The following is a 22,276-nucleotide window of genomic DNA, read 5'->3' as shown; positions in this document are numbered from 1 at the left end:
GGAGAATTTACTCCAGCAACTCCAAAAGAACACAGATATTGATAACTTCTTACATACTCAAGAAAAATGTAATGATATGAAATTTAAATATAAAAATAAAAAACATATGTTCTAGATAAACATAACACATTAGATGCAGAAACCTAAGAACATAGAAATTATATTAAATGTGTTGAGACAAATGCTCCAGTTTAAGTATAAAACACTACATTTGAAATGTAAATTATTTACCGAAGTCAGATCTTTTGCTATGCCAAATACTGGGTGCCCTCAGAGACCTCATGCAATGATGCTATGTGACTTTGTCCCCCACCCCAAGTTATTCCTGATTGGTGAAGAAAAAAGTTGACAGGTAATAACTGGGCAAAAGAGAAATAGGTGGGGTTCAGGATTCCTGGGCTTGGAGTCAGAGGAGAACTACAAGGTAGAAGAAAGAAAGTAGAGAGAAAAAGATGCTGCTATAGGGTACGAATCTTAAAATAATGACCGTGTGGGTTGGCTAACTGGAGTTAAAAGCAATTCACATGACACTTGGCAAATTATATAATGGGATTATTATAGACATAATAGCATAGAAGATAGATATCTGCCCAACTCTTGTGGTGATTAAAGCTTATTGAAAATATAAAGGTTGCATGTTTTTTATCAGGAATCTAAATGATCAAAGATAGGGTAGAAAATCTGGATTGAGATAAAATATTTTCAACAACAATTATTGTTACTGAGACATATTCAAGCAAACATTAAGACATAGAAAAATTAAAAGCAAAATGCAAACACTGGTATAGCATAAAGTTACCCAAATACCAAAAAATAAGCAAAGCAATTAGTAAATTTAGGCTAAATGATTTTCAGACTAAACACAATTGAAGGTATATGTTGCTAGGCAAAAAGAATATTAATTTATTCTGTGAGTGGGTCTCCTAAAGAGTAATAAGTCTCTTTGGACCATAAACAGATAAGAAGTGAACTCAAAACATATAAGGTAAAAAATTGACCCACCAATGAAATAAACAAATTAAACTTACACTGTTTTTTTTTTTTTTTTTTTTTTTTTTGGCAAAGATTAGAACCTAGGGCTACAAGAGAAACTTGAAAAAGTTAAAATGTAGAAAGAAAGAATAAACAATGTTTACTTTATTCATCCTGGCCAGAGAGATTTCATGCCTTAATGTCTAGTAGCAAGGACATAGTAAAACCTGATTAGAGGATTAGGAGAGATGATTCAACCCGAGAACAACCTCACTATCTTGTCATGGAAGACTGTGTGTTGGCACAGCGTCTTGAGGATAAGAAGCTGTGGGACATAACAGCTTAGGCACGCAACATACAAGACATAGCTGAGCATCTGTGAAAAGAACAATAATCAAAAATGCTATAGTATAGCAGAATATAAAAACAGAGAAACAGCAAGGAATTTCTAGTAGGTTATAACTTTGTAAATTACAACATCTGTCCATTGTGGAAAACATCATCAAAATTGATGGCATATGTTGTATAAGATTTTATCACATGTATAAGCCCCAAAGTTTAGTTGGAGGTTCTGTAATTTGTCAAGAGTAGAGGAAACCTTAAAAACAATAAGATAAGAATGTAAGAAAGCTACAAAACTGACAAAAAAATCACACTAAAATATTGGATAGTATAGGTGAAAATGATTTTGCTTCAAAGCGTGCATCTCAGATTGTCTTTTGGGGTTTAACAAACAAATATGATGATGAATCATTTCTAATAGCTAACGGATGAAATAGAACACTGGAAACGTGGGAAGTTCAAGACAAGTGACAGTACTGTCACCCTGGGTAATCCCTACCTTCACTCCCCAGGAAACAGGTCTGACTCTACTGTCTATGGACTTTGGACAATAGGTCTCACACCTGTGTTCTCTATTTTAGATCCTTCACGAACAGTCCTTCAAAGGAAATTCTGAAGCTCTTTTCCCTTTTATCGAGGACTTCAGACTGGCAACTCATGAATGCTGATCTTTAGTTCCACAGCTTACTCGGTTCTTAGCTTCCAGCCCAGACTCCTAGGTTCACTGAGCTGCTTCAAAATTTCAAAAAACAGGTGTCACTACTAAGGAGTATAACAATTTCTAACATCTAGCCTTCATTTTGAACCAGACATCTCTCTACTCATATGATATAACATACTAATTTTATACAGATATATGCTGTGTACACAGATATATAGTTGTGTATGCAAATTAAAATGATGCCCATGTTTTTCTAGATAGATTCTTTCATATAGGTGAGTATAATTCATAAAACTAAAGTCTGGATAAGAGCTTCCAATGGTCTGTATATGCAGGGCTTGATCTCTGGAATGTGATGTTTTTGGAAGACAACAGCACTTGTAGGGGGAAGTGAGCTTTGTGACAGCAAGTGTGTCTGCTGCAGATCATCCTTGGAGGAGAAAAAAGGACTCCCTCCCTCACCGTCTCTCTCATTCTTCTTTTATAAGAAGGTTTTATAAGAAACCTCTCCTGATAGATTCCACAATGATTCCTCTTACTGATATAAAGTAGAACAGCAAACTGACCATGAACTAAGACTCTATCACTGTTAGCCAAAATCAAGCAATCTTATTTCATTCTACATATTTATATTACAGTATTAGAAAATGACTAGCACAGAAACCCTATTGCAAAATACATTTGTAATTTTTCTCCTGTAAAAAATGTAGCAAAAGAATGTAAGTAGACTTAGTAACTTATATGTTATAAAAACTTGATAATTTATATGTTACAAATGTAAGGAGGCATGTTGGTCTGTCTATTAGTAGATAAGTTCTCCAAAGACAGACCAAGAAAGGAAATCCAGAATATCCAATGGTTTGTTCATTACAAACTATCTGTCTCTCTTGAGGCAAATGAAGTTCCTCTGACTCTTTTGGTTTACTTCCAAAGGAAACGCCATAAAATACCCTCCTCTCTTCTGATTGTATCCTGACCCTTGATGATTAGCGGTGGCATTTCATTCCTTCATCAAAGTTATACCATCTATACCACTTAGATAGCTTTTGGTTGTAATTGAAAGTCAAATGCATTTTTTCACAATTAAAAGGAAATATATTGACTTTTATTTATGGCCACCTGAATGGATTTAGCATCCTATATGACTGCTTCCCTTAGTGGATGAGAATCCCTTCAACTATCTCTGTCTCTTACCCTTAACCTTCAACGCTGTCTGCATCTCTATCTTTCTCCATTGTAGAACTAACTCTACTAATGGTAGCTCCATTAGCCAGTACTCTATATTCTCACTGTCCTAGTGGTGAAGCAGAGAGTCCAGAGTATGTGTGGTTTTTGTTTGATTTTGTTTTTTGTTCTGTTTTGTTTGTTTTGTTCTGTTTTATTGTTTATCCCCCATTTTCTTCTAGTGTTAAAAGGTTTCATTGTTAAAATAAAATTTATAAAGTGAATTTTGGTTTTACTATATTTGGATAGCTTTTGATAGACGAAGTAGAACAATAGTTTAGAGACAATTAGAAATCACTTATAAAATTTATAGAACCCTCAAATCTACTTAACATACCTGATTTCAAATTTTTACCAAGGTAAAGATATGAAAGGCAAAGATGTCTACAAAGCACATTTTAGAGAAAATCAGGTATGTTGTTTAGGTTTTTAGAGAATTGTTAATCATTGTGCATTTCAAGGAAAATATGTAAAATCAAAATTGCATATGCAGTTCCTATTTCATAAATTTTAATAATTAAGATTTTGTACCCGTCCTTCAACACTATGCTTAGGAGATTCAATAAAAGAGCAACGTTAAATTGTGATGTGCTGTAGATTATTTTCAATTTGTAAACTAGAGGTGCTGCCCTCCTTCAAAGTAAAGAACCTTCTTGTTATTTTTATGTTATGTCTGTGCACATACATCACCATAAATGCAGTTTTTAAGTATGTATTACACACTTAAAAGTTAATTATCTTTGGTGAATCATATTTCTATGCAGAATGTTGATGTAAAGTGTCATTACCCTCTGTTTAAGAATAATTTCATTTCAAGCACACAAACAATTGGGATGCTCATTTATTATCTGAAAAATATAAATATAACAATCTGCTTTCTGAAAACTGAAAGCTTCACAAAAACAAAACTCTTCTCTAAGTTTAAGTGCATTTGATTTTTCTAAATCACAAAAATAATGTAATTACTATATACATGAGAAAAACTTCACATGTCATAATACTTTAGCAAATCTTTCTTGTTCCTACTTTGACAATGGAGTTGTAAAGTTTCAACTCTCAACTTTCCTTCCAGGCTTCATACATGTTGTATATAACTTTATGTTTGAGGTATAGCTAGAGAACACTGTTTCATAATGTGAAGACATTTAACTCCCAACTAATAGATACACAGCTGTATTATAAGAAGAGGATCACTGACACATGCAAAAGTTTGTGGGATACAGAAACACTGGAGATTATATCCATCTTTGTGTCTCACAAATGTGTGTGTGTGTGTATGTGTGTGTGTGTGTGTGTGTGTGTGAGAGAGAGAGAGAGAGAGAGAGAGAGAGAGAGAGAGAGAGAGAGAGAGAAAGAGAGACTTGTCTGTGTTTCTGTAGATGTCAGTACAGACTATTTAGTGCAGAGGTGACCTGAGTGATGACAGTGCCATCCCAGAAAATTTCGGATCCCTAAGAGGTGGACAGGTACTGAAATGCAGAAATGGCTCCACTCCTCCTAGAATTATAAATCCAGAGCAGCAGATATGACTCACCACTGAAATGCTCCTGGCACCAAGCCTGACTTTGATGATAAGTTGACTTTGATCCTAGTACTCAGTTGCTGAATGCTGGACGGAGTAAACTGACTCCTATTTTATCTACACATATGCTCTGACACGTGCACCCATATGCAGACAAACAACAACAACAACAACACACACACACACACACACACACACAGAGAGAGAGAGAGAGAGAGAGTGAGAGAGAGAGAGAAGAGTGTATCTGTTGTATCTGTCTCTAACATCCAGCAATCTTGACTTAGAAAACAAATTGTCAAAATATTTTAATACATTTGTAGTTAAGAGGAAGACAGAAGATAAAAATCACTGCTAGTAGAGCCCTAGATCTGGACACACACACAAAGCCCACAAAGAACTGAAGCGTTAGTTCACAGCAGCTAGAGACACTTTTAACAATATGTAAAGACAATCTCTTCTTCAGAACTTTAATGCTGAAGCTGCAGGCAGAGAAAAAGCTGCAGCCTAGGACTTTCATCCCACCACAGGTAGCTTAGCTGCTTCAGTTTTATCCTACAAAGTCCAAGAAGGCCTGACAAAGAGCACCACCGAACAAGAAGCATCTCCTGGGCAATGGTGCGTGTAGACAGAGGGATTTTTTTAGTCAATTGCAGGAATTACACCTTAATGCTTTATACTAAAAGACTTCATACCTCAGATAGCTATTGCTCTCCACTGAATCTTGGTAGTCAGTGAGACTGCCTAGCACTGCTGCTATCCCGGCAGTAAGCCTGCCAGAGCTGAACCTGTGAAGCCATGCCAAGCATGTACAAAATGCTTTCTTTGTGAAGCTCCTTTTCTTTGAAGCAAGTCAAACTCCCCCCTTTCCCCTAGAAAGAAAATATCTCAGCCCCATCAGTCCCTTAGGTTTTAATAATAATTACAATTCAGAGCCAGAGAATGACACAAATTGCCCCATTTTACCAAAAATCAGTAGTTTTGAAATGAATAATTCTTGACCTTTTAATTTAAGAGATTTTTTTAATAACCAAAGTACTTAAAGTAGTCTCCAGATGTGTTGAAGCACAAGTTACTTTACTATTTTGCATAAGTTCTAGAGGGCTACAGGCATCATTATTAAGTGTAATTTTAGAGGTCTGAAGGGATCATTCTGTGTAAGTTCGAGAGGCTGGTAGAGCTGTAGACATCATTATTATGTGGAAGTTCTAGACATGCCAGGTTACCAGCATGACTTTCCAGGCACGGTTTGAAAAGACCTGATCACCAAATGTGTCAAAGCACAAGTTGCCTTACCATTATGCGGAAGTTCTAGAGGGCGGCAGACATCTTTATCCATTCTCAGTTTTGGCGAAGAGACGAGCACTGTAGCGAGGGATGCCGAGATGGGCTGCACTAACAGGGAGGTGAGGTTTGGTCGGCTTTGTCTAAAGCTTTCATCTGTATTCAAAGGAGAAAAGAACTGAATAATTACCAAACAAACTGAAAGCAATCACAGATAATTCTTTCCAATCAAGTGGACGATGTTCCCTCACTCCTCCATTATACTCTGTGAAACACTATAAAATTTAGTCTGACTAATATTCTGTCCCTTCATTAACAACATGCACATATGCTTGCCACCAATTCTATGAATATGACTCAATAAGGTAACAAAAAGGAATGGAGACACAGAAGTGCACAAGATCCAAACAGCTGAGAGTGAATGGATTATAGAAACTGGAACAATTACACAGTAGCTAACATAGTGGATCTCAAGACTGGCTGAGGAGCTGTGGTGAGACTGAAAAGCAATGAGTCTTGAGCCATAGCATTCAGAAGGTCCATGAACTGGCAGCTCCTGCTACCTTCCACAAGATGAAGAAAGGGCAGCCTATAAAGTGCCTCTGTTCCTTGCACACACAATGTGTATGCCTGGCTATTCTTCATGCCAGCGGGAATTGATGAGAGGGATGCTTTAGGTAATGATGGGACACTGTAAGGGCTGCTGAGAATCCACGTGAATAACTCTGTGCCCGCTGCCATCAGACAATAGAGCATTGGTTAAAAGCAGATATAAAGAAACCAGTAGAAAATATCTTTTAAAGTTAAGGAAAATCATGCAGCCACTGGTAAAAACATCTTGTCTAAGAGCTCGTCTCCATTTCTTCCCATATTTGATGACTCTTACCCACATCCAAAACTAAAATTAACTTAATTTTGCCATTCTTGACAATGAGCCCTCGGCCAAAGGCATCTGTAGAGAGGAGTGAATCTGTGAGACGAGTTCTCGAGGTTGAGAAGAAACTCCAAAAAGACAGAATGAATGGGGACACAGGCCAGATGTGAGCTAAGGACTCCAGGAGAAATTACAGCATGATAAGAGATAGGGTTTAAAAATTTTCCCAGACATACAGGAACATATGTATTTTCTGAAGTAAGACAGTGATTAGCTTTAATGGGACCAAAGTTGTGAGAAAAAAAATAATAGTGCAGGATGCCTAGAAGGGGCATAATCAAGAAAATTGTGTTTGTGGGGAAAGGAGAAAATGAGAAGCACGTGGAATGATATACATGAAGCACGGAGGTATATCCCTGTGACACGAGATGAATCGTCAGTATAATGAACAAAGCTGAAATACAGTGCTGGAAAGATGGCTCACAACAGGAAATACAAGCTTTGTAAATGCGCAAGGATGTGAGTTTGTTCCCCAGAATGCTCCTGATGCTGTATGGGTGAGGAGGCAGAAGCTGTGACATATGTTTGCAATCACAGGAGAATTTCTGGTGCTCACTGGCTAGACAGCCTAGTCTGATTCATAACTTAGAGGTCACCAACAGACATACACACACACACACACACACACACACACACACACACACACACACACACACACACACACACACCAAATAACCCCCACATATTCACACACACAAAACATACACACACAAACACACACCCATGTACAAGCTCACCTCCCATATGCACCTTCACATGTACACAAACATTGAATAATAAATGCGAGGTACCTTAACCACATATAGAGAAGTAAGAAGGAAACTCTAAAATACAGGATACACTTTAAGATGATAAACCCATTTATTGTGCACTTGGGAGAAATCAAGAGGAGAAGGAGACACAGAAGATGGCTGAAAAAGATAACTCTAGGAAATAAATTCTCTTTGAACCTTTGAGTAAGTAATGGACTGAATTTATCTATAATGTTAATAAAATGCAAACCAAACGAAATTGGTAAGACAAAATATTCATGACAGTGCACGTAAAACTTGGAGAAAAGTGGGGGAAACAATACACCAAATGTGCTCAAGCAAACATGAAAATCCTTGAGAAAACTATTTTATTGACTCAGAAAAGGAAATTCACAGTTGAATGCTGACAGTTACATTTTAGAATGCATTACCACAATTTTCAGAAATTTTATTAGGGAAATGATCCTTGGAGGTTGGCTTGGAATTTAATTTAATTTGTCTGCAGGGGGTGACAACTTCAATGATCCTGGTAACCAGGTTCCAGGAGACAGATTATACATGAAAATAAATTATGTTTGTGAACAGCTTCTTTAATTTATCATCTGGAGAACCACCATATCATAAAAAACAAAAAACAAAAACAAAAACAAAAACAAAAAAGAAAGAAATTTTTTTAGCTTAGGGCTGTGGCTTTCTTGGAATCCATGGCTTTGAAAAAACAATAATAAAGACTTAAAGTGAAAATCAGTTTTGTTGGAGAAGCACAAGGCCAGGTTTGGGTCTCAGTAACTCCTTTACATCTACAGGTGACTGAATTTTGACCACAGTGTAGTTCACTGCTCCCTACCATATCATGAGAAAGAACAGGATAATTTGTATAATTTGTAAAGCCCAGAGTAAACTGACAATGTATGGTTGCTAGGCAGGAAAGCAGAAAGGATACTGATAGGTCCATGGCAAAGTATAATTCAAGTGTGGAGCGTTTCAGAAGGACATTCTGAGACTGCATAGGTTATATGTTTGTTAGCCAGCACATGCAGCGCACACAGGCATGATGCTAGGGGTCATGTAGCTTGTTGGGTCAAAATGTTGTTGATATTCTAGCTGCACAAGATTGCGTTCAGTCACTCATGGCCAGCCCTGGGTCCTCTTCTGCTCCAGCCGGTACCTTGAGCCAACACAGTTCTTGTTTCCAAACAGACCAAACTTGAGTGATTAGTGGGCCGTTTTGAAAAAGCCAGTCCTTCATGGCTTACCAAGTGTGCATTATCACTCATTTGTGGTCTGAGGTGCTTCCATTACGTGTGGGACAGTGTCTTTAACACAATGATAATTTAGTTTGGAAAGTTATACATATTATCCTGACGAATTAAAAACAGCAATTGAAATTCTTTTGTACCCCTTATCCTCCTGGTTTCTAATTCCTCATTTAATTTTTACTTTTACTTTAAAAAACACTGTGTTGACATTCTTGCGTATGCTCTTATGGGATTATTTTAATTTACCTACCAAAGTTTTTTTTTTTCACTTTTTCCAATTTGTCTTTTGAGGACTTCATATTTGTACATAACACATTCTGCATATTCTCCCTTTCTCCTCTTTCTTTATTTCCCTGTTATATCTACTTTGGTTTTTGAGACAATGTGTCTTATTGACCTGTCACTTTCCAAGTAGGGAAAGCTGTCCAGTCAGAAAGACCCGGGGTCCAACACTCCAGATCACAAACATCTCTACCTCATCGTTTATTCTGGGATTCTATGTCACCCCTTTATAAGGCAAATGTTCTCTTATAGCCCCTGACAATCTGATCATGTGAAATGTGAAATTTCCAAATTGTCATAGATGTTGGAAGTTTGTATATTTCCAGTAGACATAAAACTTCACAGGATTATGTAGGATTTCTTGCCTACCATGGAAAATAATCTTAAACATTGGGTTGTCAATATTCACACATCCTCTACTAACATCTAGTTGTCTCTCTGTGTACTCTGTAACCTAGATTTGTTGTAAAATGACTGAAGCCAATAATTACACACATGAGATGGTCACACATGTCTAAGGTTCTCACTTTCTACAAAGTCCAACACATGTCCTACAGAAAGTTTCCACTGATGACTATCCCAGCTCTATCGCTTCACTATAATGATCTCTTTTCATTTTGAGTTAATATAATCACTTAGTAAAATGAGTTCCCTTTTTCTGTTAAAATCTGACACATGAATACATTAGAGCAAATGTCCTTGTGGTATGGCAGAGCATCTTTTGGGTATATGCCCAGGAGCAATATAGTTATGTTATAATGTAGAACTATTCCCAATTTTCTAAGAAACAGTCAAATTGATTTCCAGAGTGGTTGTACAAGCTTGTACTCCCACTAGCAATGAAGAAGTGTCCGTTTGCTCGACATCATTGCCAGCATGTGCTGTCATTGGAGTTTTTTATCTCAGCCATCCTAATGGGTATAAGATAGAATCTCAGAGTCATTTTGACTTGCACTTCCCTAATGACTAAGGATGTTGAATATTTCCTCAGGTGCTTCTCAGCCATAAGAGATTCCTCTGTTGGGAATTCCCTGTTTAACTCTGTACCTCATTTTTAAATTGGATTGTTGGTGTCTATCTTCCTGAGCTCTTTATACATTTTGCACAATAGCTCTCTGCCATTTTGTCCTATCTACAGTGTCCTTTGCCTTACAGAAGCTTTTTAGTTTCATGAGGTACCACTCATTAATTGTGTATCTTAGTGACTGAATTATTGGTGTTCAGCTCAGGAAGTTGTCCCCTGTACCAATGATTTCAAGCCCTCTTTCTCTTCTATTAGATTTAGTGTATCTGGCTATATGTTGAGGTCTTGATCCCTTTGCACTTGAGCTTTATATAGGGTGATTCATACGGATCTATTTGTATTTGTTTATATGTAGATATCCAGTTATTCCAGTACCATTTATCAAAGATGCTCTCCTTTCTCTTCACAGTAGCCTTATTTGTAATAACAAGAAACTGGAAACAACCCAGATATCCCTCAACCAAAGAATGGGTAAAGAAAATGTAGTTCATTTACACAATAGAATAATTAACTCATAAAAACAAGGACACCATGACATTTGTAGAAAAGTGGATGGCATTAGAAAAATATTATCCTGAGTGAAATAACCCAGACTCATAAAGATATTACTGTACGTACTCACCTATAAGGTACTAGCCATACAGTACAGAATAACCAGGCTAAAATCCAGAGACCCAAAGAGGCCAAATAACAAGGAGGATCCAAGCAAACATTCTTGAATCTCACTCAGAAGGGTAAATACAATAGTCATTGGAGATGAATGGACAGAGGGAACTGAGTGAGAATGATAATGGAGGGGTAAAAAACAGGTGGAGATCAGTATAGGGAAAGAGTGCTAAGAGAGTAAATGTAAAATTGCAGGGGAGTGCATCTCTATGTTGTGCCGGAGACCTGGGATAGGGAAGGCTACAGAGATATTGGGAGGGTGACTCTATCTGAAAATCCTATCAGTGTTTGATATGGGGCCTGAGGTAGTCACCTCTTGTAACCAGGCAGCACTCATAGTGGAGGAATAAGAACACCAACGCACCCATAACACCTTCAACCCAAAATTTGCCTTCCTTACAAGAAGTGCAGGAACAAAGACGCCTCAGAGAGTGAGAGAATAGCCAACCAATGACTGGACAAACTTGAGATCTATCTCATGAGCAATCCCTGACAATATGATGATATTTTGTTATGCTTGCAGACAGGAGCCTAGACACTGAGAGGCTCAACCCAGTAGCTGAAAGAAAGAGAAGCAGAGACCCATAGCTAAACACTAGATAGAGCTCAGGAATGTCTGTGAAAGAGTTGGAAGAAGGATTGAGGAACCCAGAGGGGATAGGGACGCCATAGGAAGACCAAGAGAATCAATTAACCTGGACCCTTGGGTAATCCCAGAGACTGAACCATACACCAAATAGCATCCAAGTGCTGGCCCTAGGCCCCCTGCACATATGTAGCAAATGGGTAGCTTGGTCTTCATGTATGTTCACCAACAGTTGGCAAAGGGTTTACTACCCTGACTCTGTTGCCTACCTGTGGATTCTGTTCCTCTAACTGGACTGTCTTGTCTAGCCTTAGTGGTATAGGATGTACCTAGTTCTGCAGTGACTTGAGGTGCCTAGGTAGGGTGATGCTGAGGGGGATCTTTCCCCTTCTCAGAGGTGAAGGAGAGGAGAGATAGGAATCAAGGCTGTGTAAAGGGGAGGGGACTAGAAATACAGGGAGACTGAGATCAGGATATAAACTAAATAAATAAATGAGTGACAAAATCATGACACATTTACCTTATGTATTGTCAGGGGATCAAGACTTGGAGAATGACATTTCAGTCAACAACTGTTTGAAAAATAACCTCTTTGTGGATTTCTGAGTGCCCACCAATAGAGCAGGCACACAAAGAAAGAAATGATTTGATGCCTAGCTCACTTTGATTAAGCTTAATTTCCAGCCAACTATCACCTCCCCAGCAGACACAATAAAAGTATTTCAAAAGCCCATTTCTTCCCATCAACTCATGATTAATCCTGGTCTAAAATATCTTTGGTAGGTGAAATCATTTCAATAAATAAATCATATTTAAATATATTTATCACCTAATAAAAAATCAATACCCTCCTCTCAATCTTACTCTGAGATGCTCTATTAAGCATATGGAACAATGGATTTAAAAGTTAAATAACAGCAAACCTTACTCCCAAACTGAACATTCCTAAAGCTTTGATAGTTTTTGTGCTGCATGACTAATAGATCTGCATTAGTTTTGAAATATCCCAAGTAATTGGTTCATTAATTTTCACTTTCACCTTAATGGAGATCTGACAAACAGTTCACTTCTGAGAACAGAGATTAAAAGCAGGGCTTTGTGGGACACTATGATTCAAATATACTCACAAGCCATGTTTTAAAAACCTAGCTTATAGAAGAACTAACAGTTTCATTTTCTTATACATTGAGAGTTCTTTTAATACAAATAAATGCAACTACTATTTCATTCTGTTATATTTTAAAGCACACTTCTGAACTATAAAAATCCTTTAGACATGTTACAAAAGTAGGTGGGCTATATGCAAGGATACAGAGGGTATCAGGTAAGAAAATATGTGGCGAAGCACTGGGATCAGCCTCTGTGTCCTCTCCAGTTTACTGTTTATTCTCAATATCCACTGGCACCAGCCTTATTTAAGCCAATGGTTAACTCTATCTTTGCTTTCTGTTCATATTGTATTATAAAGAGGAAAATAGATTCCCTTTATTAGTTATTCTACTTCAGACATATGTCTCATTCATATAAAATGAGGATTTGAACCTCAAACTTAGAACAAGACCCTAAGTTTAACTCTGTCTTGACTCACTAGATGGAATGTAGCAAGTAAACAATTTCACTATGATGATATCATTTTAGGACTGGCAGGATGGTTCAGCAGTTAAGATTATATTCTGCTTTTTCAGAGGACTCGAATTCAGTTCCCAGCACTAGCATAGGACAGTTCCTAATCACCAGTCACATGCTCTTGGGAAATGTGTACTTTCTTTTTGGGCTTTGTGTGCACCTGCCTCAACATTTGCACATACACATATACACACAATCATAAATTGGTAACAAAAATAAATCTTTTTAAAAGTGATTAACTTATACAAACGGCTTTTCCTAAACTACCAGTGTCTTTGGTTTGCTAGCTTATTGAATAAAAGATCCATTACTTCAGACAGTCTAGTTTGAAGACTGGAGGACAAAATGGGGAGAAATGAAGTTAAATGTGTATATTTAGTATAGCAGTGTACGGTGCCTTTTCAAACTGTTAATGTTTAACTACATCTGTTTATAGGCATAAAGAGAACAAGTGTCAATGGATGTTTGCGCTCTCTCTCTCTCTCTCTCTCTCTCTCTCTCTGTGTGTGTGTGTGTGTGTGTGTGTGTGTGTCTGTTTGTGAGTGTGTAAGAGAACTAAATCTGACTTAGATATTAGTGTATACAACAACAAAAGCTAATTATCTGAATAAAAACACCAGAGTCTGGGAGTCTCAACAGTGAGTTACTGTGAAAGTCTGTGGAAAGAAAGGTGCTGGTTAAATCAAAAGCTCTGTGGGTTAACAGCTAGGATTCTGCTGTTGAGAGGACTAAGTGATATCTGTGTCAAGCTTCACTAACTCTCCCTTAGTATCTCCTTCCCCCATCACTCTCCATCCCTCTCATCCATGCTCTTTTTTTTTTTTTTTACCATTCAATCTATGCATGCCTCTCTTCATTCTGCTTCACAGCCACTGGACAAGCAACTACTACATGACACAGGCACCAGTCAGAAGTGGAGAACTTCCAGTCCTGCTATCCAAAATCTATTATCTGACAAAATCACGCATGCGACTTCTGGCACATCACAGAGGAATTGGCTTAGGGTGATGTGTAGTATGTACAACTCAATTAGATAATTTTAACATCAACAAAAATATTAAAAATGAGGCTATGAAGATGAAAACTGTTAGCTCCTCTCTTCACCCTAGTGAAAAATATGCAAGTAATCAAGTAAAAGAAGTAGTTGTGTGGCTATTGTCCCAGAAGACCATGCAGTTGCTGTCCCACAATGTCTGATATCCTTTCTTTTGCAGAGTGCAACCTCAATCAAAGCTTGTTAAAATCAGCCATAGTTTCTGTGGGATTAATAAGTAACAAGCTCATTTGTGAATCAATATTAATGAATTACTGTTATATTAAACATGGTAGCAGTGGCTGCAAAAGTCACAGGCCCTTGAATAAAATCTGTACTGCCATTTTCATAATGAATATGATTTACAAATGTAGTCTAAATATTTATCCTTATAGACAGAGAAACATGCAGCACTCACTCATCAAAGACAACTATTTAAGCAACACATGGAGATTATTACAGAAATCCACAACTAGTGAAATGCAAGGATAAGTTACTGGGAGTGTCCAACTCTATTTTATGCACCTCCTACACTTAAGACTTAGGAAAATCAGTGAAAAGGGACTGAAAGTCCATAAGAGCCAGATGACCAGGACACCTGCTGCTACATAATTCCTGGTCTTCACTGGGCTAGGGCACCCATGGCATCTCAATATTATGATTGAATTTACAAGACAAGCATATTAACATCACAATTTGAAATTCAGATGTGTGCAAAGGAGACTCCATATGTTCTACAGAGATGAAGAGCTATAGATGTGGTCAATGACTCTTGAGAGAGGAAGAACTTGTTGATTTCATTAATGCTTTCTTATAAAGGTTGTGCAATCCCACATGGGAAGCCTAGGACATGTACTTACACATAATACTAGATTGAATCATTATGTTGTATATATGTGAAGACACATGAACACACACACATACACACACACACACACACACACACACACACCAGTTACAATAATAATAATAATAAAAAGACCTTGGATCGGAAGGAAATGAGCATGAAGGAGTAAGAGGGCAGAGGGATGACAGTTCTCATACAGTTATTCGTGTATGAAATTCTCAAAAAAAGTTATTTTAAAAAAATAATGAAAATATCCAAAGTATAAAAAGATGAAAGTAGCAGAAGACAATGCCTAATGTTGAACCGAGGAGGGGCATGGATACAAGAAGAATCATATAAGAGCGACTGAAGAAATTGGAGAGGTGAAACAGCGGTTGATAGCACTAGCTGATATTCCAAAGAACCATGGTTTGATTTCCCAGCACCCACACAGTGCCTCAGAACCATCCAATTCCACATCATCTGATGCCCTTTTTTGGCTCGCAGAGGCATTGCATGTACATAGTACACAGATATACAGGCAGGCAAAGGACTCCCACAAATAAAAATTAAAAATAATAAATTTGAATTTATTGAGGCTTTTCCTTTACAACTAGCTCATTTACATAGTTTATATATATTTATATATATATATAATAGAATTACAACGGAGGAGATAATTTTATGATGATTAAGTATGTCTTTTATGTTGCAAGGTTTGTATTGGAAAAGTAAAGTTATTTCTGGCCTAAGTAAGATAATATATAAATCACAACTATTCTGTACAGTCAAAAAATAGGCCCACATATGTGTAAAACTGTTACTTAGAAGACAAGGACTGGCCATGTGTTTATTGGAGTAGTAACAATTTTGACAAATGTCCTGTAAAACAAGTTGTGAAAGAAACTAGAGTTTATGTATTATATGACATAGTATATATCTTTAATTGTACATCATTTGACATATAGTATCTCCTATAATATAAATATTACTTATAGAATTAGATTATATTTTCATGCATATTTTAACAGATATCCTGAGTGTTGAAACACATTGATTTAATCACATCAAGACAAAGGCAAGTCTTGTATTTTCATTAACACTGTCTCCTTTAAAGAATTTTTAAAAATCTGATCGTTTCTCCTGAAGAAACACTTCTTTTTGTTACAGAAATGATATCTCACTGAATAAATTATAAATTTGTCACTTTATGTAAAATTTGGGTTGTGTAATAGTAGTGATGCTATTGTTATAATGACAGATGTTTTCTTGTTTCTACTTCAGAGGGATAACGGGCTATGTGAGAGCTATTCTCTACTTTATGCAATACTAAAATATCTGTTTTCATCATTTGTTTATTCTAAGACTATTTCATTCCCTAAAGCATTCCCAAAATATTAGCATTTAGAAACAACCATGAAACCATGTAGATAAACTATTCAGTTTGCTTTCTACTTGAAAGGGAGCATTCTTGATTCATAACTGGAATAATTGACCATCTGCACATTATATGTACCAAAAGTAAAGCAATTCTCTATAGATGCTTTCCCCAGAGAAGCCACTCATCTCAAACTTGAAGGGTATAAACACTAGGATGATTCGCAAATTTTCTGCTTATAGAAAAAGTGTGCTCCACATTTTTTAAATGATAGAAAATAAAGTGCACTTTGCTTGCTTAATTTGTTATAGCAGTGGAAGTTTGAAGCCATTAATTTGTAATAAAAAGTTTCACACCAGATTGTAATGAGAATATATTACTTCGTGAGCCTGATTATATGAGTGGGCAGAACAGTCATTTTATGGCATTTACATATTGAAAAAATGTTTCTTTCAACATTTTTTCTTTTATTATTCTTAATTATTTTTGTTATTTACATCCCAAATGTTGTTCCCCTCCCAGCATCCCCTCGCAGAGTTCTTACCCCATCCTCTTTCCCCTTTGCCTCTGAAAGGGTACCCCATATCGGCTCCCTACCTCCCTGAGACATCACGTCTCAGGATTAGGTCCATCTTCTCCCACTGAGGCCAGACAAGGCATTCTTCTGGTACATATATGCAGAGTCCTCGAGCCAACCTACATATCTTAGGTTGGTAACTTAGTCTCTGGAAACTCCTAGAAGTACATGTTAATTGACACTGTTGGTCTTCTTATGGGATTGTCATCTCCATAAATTACTTGAATCGTTCTCTAACTCTTCCAGAGGGGGTCCTGAACCTCAGTACAATGTGTGACTATGAGGATCTGCATCTGTCTCAGTTGACTGCTGGGAGAACTTCCCAGAGGAGAGTCAAGCTAGGCTTCTGTCTGCAAGCACAACATAGCATCAGTAATAGTGTCAAGGTTTGGTACCCACCACACTGGGCCTGTCACTGGTTGTCCATTACTTCAGTCTCTGATCCTTTTTTGCCCCTGCATTACTTTTAGACAGGAACAATTTTGAGTCTCACCATCCTTCTACTGGAGTCCTTGTCTACCTATTTTAGATGACCTCTTCAGGTTCCATATACTCACTGTTGGGCATTTCAGCTAATGTTATGCACACTGAGTCTTGGAGGGTAAACTCGTCATCTCATCTTTTAAAGACTTACAGTTCAAATTATAAGAAAAATAAGTCAACAGGAGAAGAGATGGCAGGTAAATAAAGCAGCATAATTAAATAAACTCTAATAGAAAAACTAAAGAGGAAAAAGGGCATGAGACATAGTATAGGATACCATTAGGCCAGCATATACATTATAGGCTAAATCTTGTCTTATAGTGTCCTTACTGTGGTGGAATTTTGTACGGCAGTACAAGGTGTGGAGAATATCAAGTCATTACTAAGTTCTGTAAGACTTTGATTGGGCAAAGTGGTACTAAGAAAATGAATTCCAGAAATATTGTAGAAGTGATGTATTGAACGGAGCAGAGTTGGAATAAGGACCATGCCATTTAGCATATACCTTCTCCTTCTATAGTATGCTGAGATATGTGTGTGTGTCATAATACTTTATTGCTTATTGTATATCTATTATAACTCTTTAATCTGTATTATTAAAATATCTATATAAATATGTAGCTCTATATCTCAAAAATTTTGCATACTCCTCCATATAAATATTCTTTGAAACTATAAATTGAACATTATGTTAAATTTAACAACAAATTTAACAATATTGTTGAGAAGTTATTTATTTTTTATAGTATATAGAAAAGGAAATATATAGTATTTATTTTTCTAGTTTCTATAAACTAGGAGTCTTTGGAGCAGAAAGATAACAATGTATATGGTAAGCAACTTTTAGTTACTAACAAACTACCCAAGACAATTAAATTATGGGGTGAGAAGGGATGCTGTGGCTCTCATATTTGGGACTCCTAGACCATGGTCCACAGGCCCTATTATTGCCAGTCTATTGCATGAGATGTCAGAGCAAAGCTATACACTACTTCAACAGGGATAAAAAGAAGAGACTGCAAACCTTTTTAATACCATTCATGCCAAGACAATATAATCTTTAACCATTACCCTTTGTACCTTCTAGATAAAGAAGATAAGAGCCTACTGCTGAAGATGCCACACATTAGAGACACATAATTTGAGGAAACCAATTCCCTGTCCTCTGTGTGTGATTAACAAAAGAATGCATATATGAGAAAGTATAACATGGTGTGCATATAAGGGAATGAGGACAACTTGTGATAGACAGTTTTAATATTTTATTATGTGTGTTCTGGGGATCTTACCCAGACCATTAGGTTTGATTGAGAGTACCTCCTGTATCCCCCAATTTTGTTTTATTTTATACCATTACATTTGTTGTCAATCTCTTTGCTTCTTTGAATGCATTTGGTCTTTCTGAATATATATATATATATATATATATATATATATATATATATTATAGATAGATAGATAGATAGATAGATAGATAGATAGATAGATAGGGAGGAAGGGAGAAGGAGAGGGATAGAGAGGGAGAGGAGAGAGAGGGAGAGGAGAGAGAGAGAGAGAGAGAGAGAGGAGAGAGAATTGTTTTGTTAAACAACAAGCAGTAGAAGGTTATGTAGTGAATGGACATTTTGCTCTTCCAAACAGAAATTCATTTAGGACTTTTTTAAAAAAGAACTACAGTGTTGAAACTAAACAATGCATTCTAACTGAAATTTTAGAAGGCAGAGAATTCCTTCATTTTATTATTGAAAACTTCTCATATTTGAGCTAAAAGCTAAAGACACAGGAGCAGACAGAAAATCTAATCAGCTTGTTTTCAAGGAGTCTGCTGACAGTTTGCTCATGTTGTTATAAAATATAAACATTTTTGAGAATATTGGACCTGTAGAACTATCCAATAGCATGGTCTAGAAGATGCTGTCACAACTACAAATGGGTTATTTATCGACTTTTATATTTTATTATAAACCTCAGATTGTTTGAGGATTTCTTACTTTAACAATGTATGCATCTCTTCCACCCACTCTCCTCACTTCAAATTTCTCTTGTGCTCCCATCTCACAAATTCAGTCACTTCCTCATATTTTACATGTATATGCACACCCCACACACATTTCTTTTTGTAAAATGGCATATAGTCTGTTGCTGTCATTATGCTGTTTTTGACCATACTCTTTGAATTTCATGAGTGTTTTTCCTATATTATTTCAGGAATGTGAAATACAAGAGAAAGGAACACACACATAGTCTGTATATACATATATATGTCTGTGTACAGACACATATATCCACATACATGAGTGTTGAATAAATAATCCACATTTGAAATTTATGCCTCCTCTAAGAACCATGAACAAAAATCATGGAACAAAAATCACAATTCTGAGCCTAAAATCTCCCCTTAACATTTTTGTTGGAAGAATGCAAGTCTCCCAAAACAATATAGGCTACTGCTTTTGTGTCCTACCAGAAATTGGAGATAAGACCATTACTGAAAACATTACACATGTTAAAAGGCAGAACTTGGAGGAATCAAGATAAGAGCTGACCTGGAATAATCCTCCTCACGGTCTGGCTCTCATAGTACCATAGTACACATAGGTGCTATGTGAACTACCAAGTGAGAGAAGCAGACACTAGTCCTTCAGACTATATGGTTTATTCATCACAATAAACATTGACTACTAAGGTATACCTAGTGGTGCAATAGAGGCACCTCTTTTTCATGTGGGTGAGTGACCAATGGTTATTTAAATGGGCTTAAAGCCTGGTCATGCAAAGGAATTTATAGCTGCCATTATAAACCAGAACTTCCTGGCTGGAAATGTCACACACTTGACAGAAGAACCTACTCTTCTAACTCAGTGCATATTTTTACAGAATATTAAATATCTATCTTTATGCCCACATATTTTTATATTTGTGAACATTGTCCTACATATTCTTTACTATACACATAGCATCTAAAACAAAAATTGAAGTGATTTACATAATAACATGGTAGAAAAGTGAAATTATGAATGAAATATCTAACAGTCACACTTATATTTTGCTTTGCATTTTCAACCTACATGTTATATATGCAATAGAGGAATATGAATCCTGTGGCATAAAGAGACACTAAGTACCTTTGTATTTGGTTAAAAAGATATTGAATTAGTATATTGTTTACTGCAAAAAGTCAAAGTTACAAAACATACTTATTGAAAAGGCTAAGAAAATGCCAGTCACTTTGTGTGGAAACTAAGAAATCTAATATTTTTAAGGGCATGAAATATTTAAGAAATAAAATGACAATCTATTCAAAGTCAGTAGAAGCTATTTCAAGATATAAAATGAGTTCTTACTTTCCACTGCAGGAAATCTTATTTCTATTACATTGGAAATTTGTCATGATATAATATAATATGATGTTATACTATACTATATATGATACAATATAAAACCAATGAGCTTGTTTTTATCACACAAATAAGGCAGATACCTTAATAGTTATAAGAGAGTAAGTAAAAGGTAATGATTTGTTTAGTAACAACATACTTGTTTCTGGAAGACCACAAAAGAAGAAATTCTTGTAAGTTTTTTTCATTGTAAAACTTTACAGATCAGATATTTAATTGATAAATTTAATAATGTCTCAGTGATGTATACTGATAGACCAAGGCTGGAGAAGTTATGGATAGGGCTTCATTTGCAGTTTTGACATCTTTGCATCTTTAACAAAATGCTTTCTGGGTAATGTTACAGTTGAATTGGCATTTTGGACTTCCTCCATTACCAAGAGTCGCGGAGTACAGAGAGTTTTGAGTAAGGTTGGACTTAAGTCATTTCAGGTTCAGATAACTAGTTGATAAATTCAACCTTGGAGAGATGGCTCAGTGGTTAAGAGCACCGGCTGCTCTTCCAGAGGTTCTGAGTTCAATTCCCAGTAACCACGTGGTGGCTCACAACCATCTGTAATGAGATCCGATAAATTCAACTTAAATTTTACATAACATGAGGCAGAAAGTTAACAAGAATACATCTGTGAGTTAGAATAGGTTTCAAGTAGATAGTCATGAGGTGACACTAATTTCTTATTGTGATTTTTTTGCATTAATAGCTTTTCTATTGTCTATGATGTTAAATGCTTGAAGCAAAATAGACTTGAGCTGGTGCTTCACACAGTCTTTTTGTCCAGGTGAGGAGATATTACTGAGATGCTCTTCCTATCAAAGCTCTATTTCTACAGTGGATTTATGATGTGACCTACAGGACTCTGTTTCTACAACGGCTTTATGACTTCTTTACCTAAATCAATGCCTTTTACCTACAGGGATGTCTCTAAGATGCCTCTTCACGTTCTCCACCATCACTCTCCAATGCTGTTGCAATAAAGGTACCCAAAACAGAGAGTTGCTTGAGAGTGATTTCTAAGAACAGTCAATGTATTTAATTTTAAAATCTCACTAAACATTTAACTCTATGAATTTACCAACTATTAACATACAACATGGTTAGTTTTTATATATCTAATTAATATTGCAAAATTCATGTATGTACCCCTCCCCTTCTCCTCAGAGGATGTTTGCCACCTCCTTGATAGGACAAAAGGAGCAGAAGCCAAGAGCAGGGTTCAGAAAGTCATGAATATGATGGAATGGCCTCAGAGACTTCTGAAGCAAATAGAGTCTACTTTATTGTTTCAGGGATGGGATATGTCGTGTTTCATTTTTTAGACATACAGGTGGAAGGGGATAATTGATCATAGAATCAAATGAACTGGATGCTTGGTTACAATATAGAACCAAATTATCATGCAGTCAGAGCGTGCCTTATATTCTGAGTTAGGCAACCTTGCAGAGAGTTTTG

General features: G+C 36.4%; 1 protein-coding gene across 1 annotated transcript in view; it reads right to left on the bottom strand.

Annotated features, from left to right (window-relative positions):
• Naaladl2 (N-acetylated alpha-linked acidic dipeptidase like 2) overlaps positions 1-22,276 on the bottom strand; it is an 890,024-nt gene that overhangs the window by 359,187 nt on the left and 508,561 nt on the right. The window contains exon 6 of the mRNA XM_032898601.1: positions 6,015-6,158. Coding sequence (XP_032754492.1) covers positions 6,015-6,158 — 144 coding nt within the window. The remainder of the gene's footprint in view (positions 1-6,014; positions 6,159-22,276) is intronic.

This window comes from Rattus rattus, chromosome 3, assembly GCF_011064425.1.
Source record: "Rattus rattus isolate New Zealand chromosome 3, Rrattus_CSIRO_v1, whole genome shotgun sequence".
Classification (NCBI taxonomy): Eukaryota; Metazoa; Chordata; class Mammalia; order Rodentia; family Muridae; genus Rattus; species Rattus rattus.
The sequence above is the reverse complement of the archived record's forward strand: the minus strand, read 5'-3'. Positions and strand labels throughout refer to the sequence as shown.